General features: G+C 32.9%; 1 protein-coding gene across 13 annotated transcripts in view; it reads right to left on the bottom strand.

The window, feature by feature from the left end:
- Nucleotides 1-216: 216 nt before the first annotated feature.
- LOC110456274 (AMP deaminase 2-like) overlaps nucleotides 217-12,388 on the bottom strand; it is a 60,022-nt gene continuing 47,850 nt past the window's right edge. For all 13 annotated transcript variants that reach the window (XM_021506906.1, XM_021506897.1, XM_021506905.1 and 10 more), the window contains 4 exons: nucleotides 11,595-11,715; nucleotides 9,893-10,066; nucleotides 8,034-8,144; nucleotides 217-6,896 (listed from right to left, as the gene is read on the bottom strand). In XM_021506906.1, coding sequence (XP_021362581.1) covers nucleotides 6,717-6,896; nucleotides 8,034-8,144; nucleotides 9,893-10,066; nucleotides 11,595-11,715 — 586 coding nt within the window. In that variant the 3' untranslated portion in view covers nucleotides 217-6,716. The remainder of the gene's footprint in view (nucleotides 6,897-8,033; nucleotides 8,145-9,892; nucleotides 10,067-11,594; nucleotides 11,716-12,388) is intronic.

Genomic DNA, 12,388 nt, shown 5'->3' on the forward strand with positions numbered 1-12,388 from the left:
TTATTTACAGGCTGATGTGGAATTACTCGTGTTAAATTTTGTCATACCTGAACCAATGGAACAATAGCACACTATATTTATGTCCTTAAATAACCTTAGCTGTCAATAGGACATTAAACAAAGTTAAACCAAACGAACAATGGCATTCCACACTATGGCAAGTTAAAATTACTGTAACACAGCTAGTCCTCTTTGAAAACACCACACAGAAAAGTATTTGAATTCACTAAGCAATTTTAATCATCACTTTTAAATATATTTAATTTTACAATCAATAACAACAAGATAATAAATATACACTTTTCTTGTCGAACAACATTCTAAATAATTTCATTCTGATATGTGATGCAAATATTTTACACCATATTCTTTTCATAACAAACTTTTGTGGATTCAGTCATAAACCACACAGGTGGAGACTGTTTTTTAAGGTTATTTTCCGAAATTGTCCAAGGACGGAGAAACATTCTACCCCATAACCAAGACACACATTAGAAATATACAGTGGAACTTGTTATTCCAGATGATTTTATATATTGACCATATTTGGTATGGCTTTTAACTTCTACAACCCCACCAAATTCTTTTAAATGAGCGATAATATCAATGAGATGGTTTTATGCAATAATGCCGTCTACTTTGCTTACATTGATCCTTTCTGAAGATTGGCCTTTCAATTTATCTAAGAAAAGTGTACAGACTAAAAAAACAAATTCAAAGAAGAGATGACCAGACAAAATCAAATGGGGATTCCCAAATTTAATCCAGTTTACATGTGTGGGCCATCATCAGAACAATGATTCTTACGCTCTGATGACCGCCCACCAAGTGGGCCGAAATGTGTAAACTGGCTTGAATTTGCCGAACTCCCCATTTGATGTTGTCTGGTCATCTTGTCTTTGAATTTCTATTACTCTTATGACCGGACGAGTGAATCCCATTGAGGAAACCAGTGGGGTACACAGAACTTCACTGAACATCCACTAGCCGGTGTTGGATCTCACTTTCCCCTTGTATAAACTAAATACAAGTTCATATATGGGTTATATGACGACTCACTTTTAACTAGAATGGTAAGCCACAGGCATACTAATATAATACCCCTCATTGACCTTTGATATCTTAATTTCAAGAAGCTGTTATTGTCTCAGCCAATCAGAGCTGTGGTTACAAAGAGAAACTATGACCAAAAAATCGTCGAAACAGAAATGTCATTTCAGGTACTTAACTTCTTCGTATATATATAGTTTGTCCAAAATAGCGTAATAGCAATGGAGGACAAGGGTTCATCCACAAAAAGACGGACAAGCTGTTTCCAGTAGATGTCCCCTAACTTTCTTTAGTTAATTTCTATGAAATGAAAAATCCCCAAAAAAGTATTAACCCTTTCACCCCCATCTAACTTAATAGACTCTACCATGTACTGATATGGATGAGTCCATTATGGTCTACAGTGTTGAAAGGGTTAATACAGGTACAATTCAATTGTAATGCACTGTACTGCGTAAAGTCGGTATTCCAAGCCACCATCAATGCCTAACTGAAGCAGCTCAGAGCTTTAACTTAAACAGACGTACAGAATAACTATTAATTAAATATTTTTAATGCTGGAGAATTGACATGTGCTCAAATAAACTTTAATAAATGATATTCCTTCAATTTTTTAAAGAAAATAACATATTCCAGATTAATTAAGGAAATCATTAAGTATTGTTGAACAAAGTTCCACTGTACACATATATCACGTTTATGTTAACACGTTTGGCACTCCGTTGGACAAACAGTATTACGTACACAACAAATACTGAATAAAAATATTTTTTGTTCCTTTACCATAAGCACATCTTTTATAATTTGTAGTATTTTATTCATGATAATATGCTAGTTATTATCTATGATAATATGCTAGTTATTATCTTTAAATTGGCAAAGCCAATATTTTGTGTTTTCATCCTAAAATGTTCTGCACATTGGCCGATTTTACAAAACTAGTGAATCTGTATCCAGAAATTACCAACATGTATCCAAAATTCTGAATTACTTGAATATTGAAATTATCTTCCCTTTGTAGTTTCTATTTAATGCTCAAAATAAAAACTTATATGCTAAATATTAATGTACATATTAAATTAATGATTCAGACAGAACTGCTACAATATAAAATACCGATATCAGGTACCCTCAATACTGTCTCGGGTACAAAACCTAAACTAAACAAAATACTGATTAATCAACTTGCGGAGAAAATAACCTGCAAGTTTTTGTATATAAATAAATAATCTGTCCTTCATTTATGAAATGCAATTAGGTTATACAATATTTAGAATTATATTTATTTTTTTAACTCATTCACCCTTTTAATTTTGTAATGAACTATTCCAACCATTAAATTGGAAGAGTTCAAATGTGTCTCCAGGGGTGAATGACTTAACATATACCCGCTGTAGCTCGTTTGTAAAATGGATAAAATTAAATAGAATGTGTTGAAAATCCTTTATGTATTTCGATGATAAACAATGTCTTAAGCAACAAAGCACCGTTTTATGTGTAATTTCTGTTAAAGTTTATGAATAAAAGGGGGATAACTACATTTAAAACAATATTACTGACTATATACAACAAATATATAAATAGAATAAATACATTGACAATTCAGAAGGCAAAACCAGAAACGAAGTTCTCAGGCAAAATAAAAAAAAACAAAGTAAGGCCATATAAAAGCATATACATGAAGGTCAAATAAAAACGTACACATTTTCCTAATACATTCTTTGAAATTTTAAATTCCCACTGCGGATGAACAGTCAAAATTTTTGTGGACACAAAGAAACAATTAAATCAACAAGCTTTTTAAAAAAAAATAAAAAATTTAAAAGTAGTTATAGGTAATATTATTTGTGCATCCCTAACTTCATACTTCATTAAAAAAAATATGCAAAATGACACTAGTTACAGTGTAGTTTAATATTTCTAATAATAATTTTCAACTTCAATAACTCTCAAAACAGAAAACCAAGAAACTTTGTATCAACGAAAAAGGCTAGTTGTTAGTGTAAAAACATAAGAGGAAAAAACATCATCAACACTTAAATAAGTTATTTAATAATAACACAAAAATTAGCAAAACGTTTTAAACGTTGTTTATATATCGATTTATAGACCTATATATTTTAAGCCAAGAACTTCTGAGTAAGCATAAAGATATAAGTAAGTAAAAAGGAAAACAAACTAACATTTGGCCTTTTTGAAGACACTAGCATGAGCAAAAACAATAAAATCTTAAAACATGTAATAAAACATTATACGGTACCAAGATTTCAAATAAAAACTGTTTGCAGGGGAATATATGTTGACGTTGCATGGTGACATTGAAATAACAAATCTTATCTCTTCTATAATACAATTTTACTTGTTTTGATTTGAAAAGGAAAAGCATGAATAACACAACAGTGTTACGGAAAAAATGCCCAGTTTTGAATTTTGGTGTCACTCCTTTGTAATCTTAATATGACAAATATCTGTCCAGCGATTGGTCAGGTTTTGTTTTTGCCTGGAACCAATCAAATAGCTAACCGTGTGCCTTTGAATTTGTCGTGACTTATTTCAGGAATGCAAACAATGCAAATGAGCGTAACCCCTAGAATGTTTGAGGGTGGATATGATAATTTAACTCTAGAGCTAAGTCATTAGACAATATAGCCCAGAGGTAAGTTATCAGAATGTCAAACTATGAATATCTCACTGGAAATACAGAATACCTGTAATAGTTATACATGTTCCAGTGCTAAATCGACAGAGCTACCTGAAACTCTCACTGGAAATACAGAATACCTGTAATACATGTAGTTATACATATTCCAGTGCTCAATCGACAGAGCTACCTGAAACTCTCACTAGGAATACAGAATACCTGTAATAGTTATACATATTCCAGTGCTCAACCACAGAGCTACCTGAAACTCTCACTGGGAATACAGAATACCTGTAATAGTTATACATATTCCAGTGCTCAATTGACAGAGCTACCTGAAACTCTCACTGGGAATACAGAATACCTGTAATAGTTATACATATTCCAGTGCTCAATCGACAGAGCTACCCGAAACTCTCGCTGGTAATACAGAATACCTGTAATAGTAATACATATTCCAGTGCTCAGAAATACTTGAAAAGTTTTAAAACTTTCTCTCAAATAACATTTTGAATATTTGCATTTAATGACTTGTTACATGTAAGATAGTTAAGCTTTAAAGAACAGGGCCCAGCGGTTCTAGGAAATTAGATTGCTATTGATAAAAAAATATTAAAAGATTGTTAAATTCATATAACATTTTCTTGTCTAGGGGGAAGACTACTGTAGGCATTTGTTAAGTGCAAGAATTGAGGAAAAAATCATGAAAATTTGTGTTTGTAATAACATGTGCTATTATATGTAAAACATAACATAATTTCAAAATACAATACCACTTAAGTACCAATACAATTTAAGGTGAAAAATATAAAAACAAAATTTACAGAACACAAAAAACTTGGATAAGCGCACTTCATTCAAATATAAACATGTACAACATTGTTTGTTCCGTTTAATATAACTTATCTACTAAAACAATACTAGTTTAACATATACAGATTCTTTCTACATAAAACTTGAGAAATAATTTTCACAGAATCTCAAAAAGTTGTTCTTTTTACACAGCTATTGCACAATGAATAAAGGTGTTTGTTCTTATTTATTTTTTTATTTTTTTAAGGACACAGGTACTTTCATTAACCCATTCACCCCTAAAGTCACATTTGAACCTTACCAAATCAAAGACTGGGCAAGTCTAGTTTAAATATGTAGGGGTGAATGAGTTATGGACGTAGATATGAAATCTATAGGATTTTTGTCTACAGTATACAAGCCGTGTTTATCCTGTCAACATCAGTCTATGTATCCTAGTAAATGTATCTATAGCCAGAGTGTTTTAGGGGAGAGATTCACCATTTTCTATACAAATTAATGTTGCAGAAATGCAACTGCTACCAATCGAACTTTTGCTGTGAATGAAAGTGAATGAATAATATATAAAGGCCCCGCTTTATATACACTGTATAATAAAATCTTCGAGTTTTCGCGAAAACTGATCTTCGAGACAGCATTTTGTACAAATGAACCTCACTTTGCCATAATATTTGAAAAATTTGAATTCCCACCTTTCAAGTGAAAATATTTATCGCACAAAAAATTAATTTGCTGTATGACCAATTTGAGATACATCAACTGGCCAAAATCCAACTAGCTCATAACATAACACAGATATTAAACTTATTCATAATATACCTTAAACTATGTTAAAACCAATAACTCTTATTTACAAAGCAAACAATTTTTACTAAAATAAACATGAGACTGAGACCTTTTCTCAAATGAGACATTGTAGTATATGTCTATATTAAATGAAAAAAATAGATTCTGTATACCATGAAACATTTGTGGTTTATAAACATTTGTGGTTTTCGTGCAGGCTACATAACCACGAAAATAAATACAACACTTTTAATTGATATACTTTACCACTTTTTGTTTATATGGGATATCCGAAATAGTTTGTACCACGAAACGATCTGAATGGCATCAAGCCATGAAAGAAAGTACCCACGAATAATTTGTGTTATACAGTATACAGAAGACAATGAGATTCATAATGCAGTTTTAAAGCTTTAGATATTGTATATTGTACTTGCGTGCATTGGTACTCAATGTATTAATTAAACATAGCTATACCATCATTACATAAAATTAACGAGACAAACATCTATATATAACATTTATTTGAGACATTAACATTGACAAACCTCTTTAACTCATTCACCCCTGAAGACACATTTGAACTCTTCCAATTCAAAGGTTGGAATAGTTCAATATGAAACTTCAGAGGTGAATGAGTTAAGCTGTTCAAAGTATTGTTCACTCCACAATACATGACACAAACTTGAATATTTCATCCATTCAATCTGATTATAACAATTTGATCTCTTTTCCGCTATTCAAATGTTCAAATTTTACATGAACTTGCCTTAACCCATTCACCCCTAAAGCCACATTTGAACCTTACCAAATCAAAAACAGGGCAAGTCCACTTTAAAAATGTAGGAAACAAACTTTTGGTCATGTCAACCCGACCTTTAAAGTTTAGTAGTCAACATAACATTTAACCTCTTGCAGTCAACATGACCTTTGACCTTATCTTTCATCGTCAAGTTTTTTATAACATCAAATTGAACCTATTATACACTGAAAATGATGGTGTATATCACAAAGAGAAATATAACTTGCACCAAAGCTCAAGGATTGATGCTTATAAAAGCTAAAAATGTCAAATTTTCTTTAATACAAAATAATTTCGAAAAGTTGTATACAAGCATGCACACCAAACAAATTTAAAACTCCCATATATTTAAAACAGCAACAAGTTTAGACAAGGAGGACTATAAAGCTAACAATGCGAAAATAATCCTGCCTTGAATCTTTAATTTATGGATTTGGATTTTTTTTTATATTGTTTTCGTTCTAAGATGGAATTAACATTCAGGCAGTTTTTGTTTATGTGTGTTGAAACAATCGTCATCAGGAACAAGTTTTCGATCATAAAAAAAATGTTCATCGGAAAAAACCTGCAAACCTCTGCTACTGCTCAATGCAGTCTTTATTTGAACACCTGCAGTTACTTTTTCTATTTTTCCTTGCCAAGTGACTCGTCATATGACATGGATCCTTTCCAGATACACTCAAGCTCTCCGATAAGTGTTTCGTAACGATAAGCCACGCGAATATCTGCGACATTTGTTCGGCTGACGTCATTCCCGGCTACACCTTCTTTTGTGCAATTCAGGCCCAACCAGTGTTTCTTCACCTGAAAAGTCAATAGGTAACTTTTGAGAGAAAAGTTGATATCAAAACAGGTATATTTACATTCGCTCTGCATCCTTCCCTTGCAATGCATTGAGAAGGCAAATGCCGTTATGAGACAATAACAACATTTGCGATTGTAATGTCATCAATATATTTTGTAACGTCTGTAATTTCACTGTTGTCAACCCTTTATTTGCTGTTCAAAGAACTGGTCGCAATAACTTAATTAAGCATAACTACTCTATCAAATTGTAAATATAAATGACGAATATTTTAGCAAATATTTTTATTGTCCTATGACACACATTTCTATTGCTATTGCTGACAAACAAACTTACATAAAGCCCTGCCAGGCTTTATCAAGTTTGTCATCAATAGAAATGTGTGTTCTCATAGGACCATAACAACATTTGCTAAAACATGAATACCTTAAGTAACAACTGTAAAACTTGTATTTCTCTAGTATTTTATTTCATCCTTCATTTGAAAAAAAGCCCTGTTACTAGATATATCACTGTTCTTACCATGTACATGTAATCGTAATTGAGACACTCTGTGACAAGGGGGAGGAATGACCCTAGGGCCAATCATAATAGCATGTTTTTGTCTCTCCATCACTTAGGGAACTGTAAATGTATAATGTGTGGAGATCTCAAATGTTTTCAAGCTATGAACCAGGGATTAAGTCCCAAGGGGTAGGGCTGGACCCATAGGCCAATTCTGGTAGCACCAAATGTGGTTGTCTAATGATGTTGATGGATTTAGGGTAGAGATCTCAGCTGTTTCAAAGTTATGTCAACTTCGTAAACTTTTCCCATGGGGCTATATATGTCCCTCTTCTCTCACAAGGTTGAAATACAGCCACACCCCTCTACAACGGAAACATCCTCCCTTTATATAGACTGAGTTCCCGTTGCCCAAGGATGCATTAAATTTCTGGTACCCTTCATCGTGTAAAGGGAGGATTTAAAAAAATTACCAATAAGCCCATGGCTTGTAATGTAATGAGCCCACATTAACTTATTGCAGTCAGCGAAAATTTAAAATACCAGCAAATTATGCTATTTTGAGAATCTGCGTTAGGCCCCCCCCCCCCCCCTGGGGTGAAATGCAGGATAAATACGGTGGTAAGACGTACATCATGTCCAAAGCCACTCATCTGTACACTGTTTTTGGCCATCTCACACATATCACAGGAGCTGAGTTTCCACACCTGGGCAGCAATACTGTACTCCTCCATCAATGCTTCCTGTACGAAAATTAATTAAATGATATTAAAATACTGCAGAATTTTGTATTCGAACAATAGAAAATGTGGGTATGGAGGGTTTGAACTATCACTAGACAGAAAATGATTGTTTTTATTGTTCAAAAAGTGTGTTCAAATTATCTGCCTCTTCGAACTGATTTGAGGTTTACCAAAACTGATATTAGAAAATAAGTTCATCAGAGATCTCGTCAGTCCAGAGAAGTCTGCAGTAATGTAACGCCTAATGTATTTACAGGCGTCAGTGTAACTTCAAAGCTTACATCAAGTCTCAGCAAGTCTATTAATAAATTCAGTGATAAAACAAAGGCATTTCATACATAAACCTTGTTATAGTGACACCACTTCCCAGCCCACTTTTGACATCATAAAGGAGTTTGGCAAAGGATGCATCAAAAGAAATCGTGAGGAAAAGTCGAATGCCTAACCATACCTACACTGGTTGTAAGCAAGGTTGCAATGGAAAGGAGTGGCATTAACCCTTTCACCACTGTAGACCAAAATGGACTCATCCAGATCAATGCATAGTAGAGTCTACTAAAGTTACATAGGGGTGAAGGGGTTAAATTGATGTTTTCCTGTGAAATGTTTATGCAAAGGTATCCTTTGATTCAAACCACGTCATCTTTTGATATCCTTGCCTACATCTGCATGTGGTTTACAAATTGATGGAACAGGTAGGTGAATTTGTAGAGGATCCATTGAAGTCGGGGAAATGTATACCAGCATGGCTACTTTTGTCTGGTTTAAACGTATGTTATCAGGTTTCTTTTGTGAAATGGAACTGAAGTGGAAAACTTCACCTTTGAGAAGAGGAACTTAAGCGGAAAACGATACCTTCATGAAGTGGAACAAAGGTTGAAAACTTTTGTGGAACTTCAATGGAAAAATATACTTTAGTGAAGTTGTGGAACTTCAATGGAAAAATATACTTTAGTGAAGTGGAACTAAGTAGAAGATTTACCTTTGTGAAGTGGAACCAAGTGGGAAGTTTACCTTTGTGAAGTGGAACCAAGTGGAAAGTTTACCTTTGTGAAGTGGAACCAAGTGGAAATTTTACCTTTGTGAAGTGGAATTAAGTGGAATCAAGTGGAAAGTTTACCTTTGTGAATCTGAACTAATTTGAAAGTTTACCTTTGTGAAGTGGAACCAAGAGGAAAGTTTACCTTTGTGAATCTGAACTAATTTGAAAGTTTACCTTTGTGAAGTGGAACTAAGTGGAAAGTTTACCTTTGTAAAATGGAACCAAGAGGAAAGTTTACATTTGTGAAGTGGAACTAAGTGGAATACATTACTTTCATGAAGTAGATATGAAGGGAAAACTTTACTTATGTAAAGTGAAACTAATTTGAAAGCTCCACCTTAGCTTTGTGGAGTGGAACTAAGTAAAAAATATCTCTTTAGTGAAGTGGAACTAAGTGGAAAACTTTACCTTTGTGAAGTGGAACTAAGTGGAAAGTTTACCTTTGTGAAGTGGAACTAAGTGGAAAGTTTACCTTTGTGAAGTGGAACTGAAGTGGAAAGTTTACCTTTTTGAAGTGGAATCAAGTGGAATACATTGCTTTCATGAAGTAGATATGAAGGGAAAACTTTACTTATGTAAAGTGAAACTAATTTGAAAGCTCCACCTTAGCTTTGTGGAGTGGAACTAAGTAAAAAATATCACTTTAGTGAAGTGGAACTAAGTGGAAAGTTTACCTTTGTGAAGTGGAACTAAGTGGAAAGTTTACCTTTGTGAAGTGGAACTGAAGAGGGTCATCAGTGGAGAGAGAGACGTTCAGTCCACGGGCGAAATACTCTGGCAGTGGGTTACGAGTGTAGTTCAGGAAGAGAGAGTTGTTGCTCAATGGTGACATGGCAATTCCTATCTGGGCCAGATAGTACAGGTACTGCAGCACAGGAACCTATCAACAGAGATTGTCTTAATGTCAATACAGATTGTCTAAATGTCAATACAGATTGTCTAAATGTCAATACAGATTGTCTAAATGTCAATACAGATTGTCAAAATGTCAATACAGTCTGTCATAATGTCAATATATATTGTCAAAATAGGTTGTCAAAATGTCAACAAAATTTGTCAAAGTGTCAATATAGATTGTTTAAATGTCAATAGTTTGTCAAAATGTCAATATAGATTTTCAAAATATAATGTCAATACAGATTGTCAAAATATATTGTCAAAATGTCAATACAGATTGTCAAAGTGTCAAAATGTCAATAGCTTGTGAAAGTGTCAATACAGATTGTCAAAATGTCAATTCAGATTGTCAAAGTGTCAATATAGATTTTCAAAATATATTGTCAAAATGTCAATACAGATTGTCAAAATATATTATCAAAATGTCAATACAGATTGTCAAAGTGTCAATAGCTTGTCAAAGTGTCAATACAGATTGTCAAAATGTCAATTCAGATTGTCTAAGTGTCAATATAGATTGTCAAAATGCCAATAGCTTGTCAAAATGTCAATATAAAATGTTTAAATGTCACTTCAGTCTGTCAAAGTGTCAATACAGATTGCCAAAATGTCAATATAGTTTGTGTAAGTGTCAATATAGTTTGTTTAAGTGTCAATATATATTGTCAAAATATCAGTATAGGTTATCAAAATGTCAATATAGATTGTCAAAATATCAGTAAAGGTTATCAAAATGTCAATATAGAATGTTAAAATGTCACTACAGTCTGTCAAAGTATCAATACAGATTGTCATAATGGCAATATAGATTGTTAAAGTGTCAATATAGAATGTTTAAATGTCACTACAGTCTGTCAAAGTATCAATACAGATTGTCATAATGGCAATATAGATTGTTAAAGTGTCAATATAGATTGTCATAATGTCAATATACTGTAGATTTTCTATACGAGAGATACAGATTGTCATACAGATTGTCTTTATATCAAATACAGACGTTCAATATGTAAAACAGATTGTCTGCATGTTAATTACAGATTGATGGTATCAAGTATAGATTTTCAAAATGTCAAATAGAGAATGTCAATATTTCAAACATTTCAAGTTATCTAAATCTAAATCTAAATTTGTCAAAACAGAGAGTCAATTCATCAAATACAGATGGTCAATATGTTAAACAGCATGTAAAATACAGATTGTCAATATCAAATATTGATTGTCAAAATGTAAAATGTAAAATGCAGATTATCAAAATTTTGAACATTGGTTGTCAATATATCAAATACAAATTGTCCATAGGTCAAACCCAGATTGACTAGTATATGACATAAGTAATATGAAATACAAACATCATTCAACAGAACAACAGAACAACAGTAGTCCTACTTCATTGAACATGGTTAAAAGATACTGTATCACACACATACTTGTCAATACAACATCAAAACAGGCTACAAAGCATTGATTGCATTGATGGCATTAACATTTTCTTGTTTGAATGAAGTTTGTACCTTTCTGAGCATGAGTCCATGTGATATGTTCTCAGCCAACATAAAACCAGAGACGAGATGTGTGATGTTGCCTGCCTCCCCACAGTGAGGTCTCAGGTGGAACATGCCCATTCCTCGTGACCTAAAACAACAAGCAACCGTCAAATAAAGGCATTAAGGATCCCCATACCGCTTCCAAAAATTGTGACTTCGCATTGAAAACGGTCTTATGACATGACTTAGCTTTGATAAATCAATTCTGAAAATGAAACCATTTATTACATTTTTGCCAGTGAAATATTGGAATATATCAACTTGATAAAACTTACATTTTTCTCACTGTGACAAATATCAAAAATCATTTCTCAACAGTATCTTCTATTCGCTGCATTCAAAGGCAACAATTTTTTGTTCAGATTCAAATGAAACGACAGTAGAATAAGATGTTGTTATGGTAAATGTTTGGTACACACACATAAGTATTTACATAAATGTAAAATTAATAACATTTTTATAAGCAATCATACCAGAAAATGTCGGAATTTTATCGAGTATCCCATTCAAAATGGTGCACAGTCTTTTTTAATGCATTACATTTTCATGTTTTATGCTTTAACAAGGTTACCGCGAGCGGTATATAATACGCCCGTCACACATTGAATGAGCAGTTGTTTGTATGATTGAAATATATGAAGTATTTGTGAGTAATTGATATTAAAAGAGAAATCATTCAACATAACTGGTAGATCAATGAGTGCAATACAACATCATGGAACGCATGCATCGCATTAATGAAACCAAGGGTAATAACTCCA

This window comes from Mizuhopecten yessoensis, unplaced genomic scaffold (assembly GCF_002113885.1).
Source record: "Mizuhopecten yessoensis strain PY_sf001 unplaced genomic scaffold, ASM211388v2 scaffold8613, whole genome shotgun sequence".
NCBI classification, from domain to species: domain Eukaryota; kingdom Metazoa; phylum Mollusca; class Bivalvia; order Pectinida; family Pectinidae; genus Mizuhopecten; species Mizuhopecten yessoensis.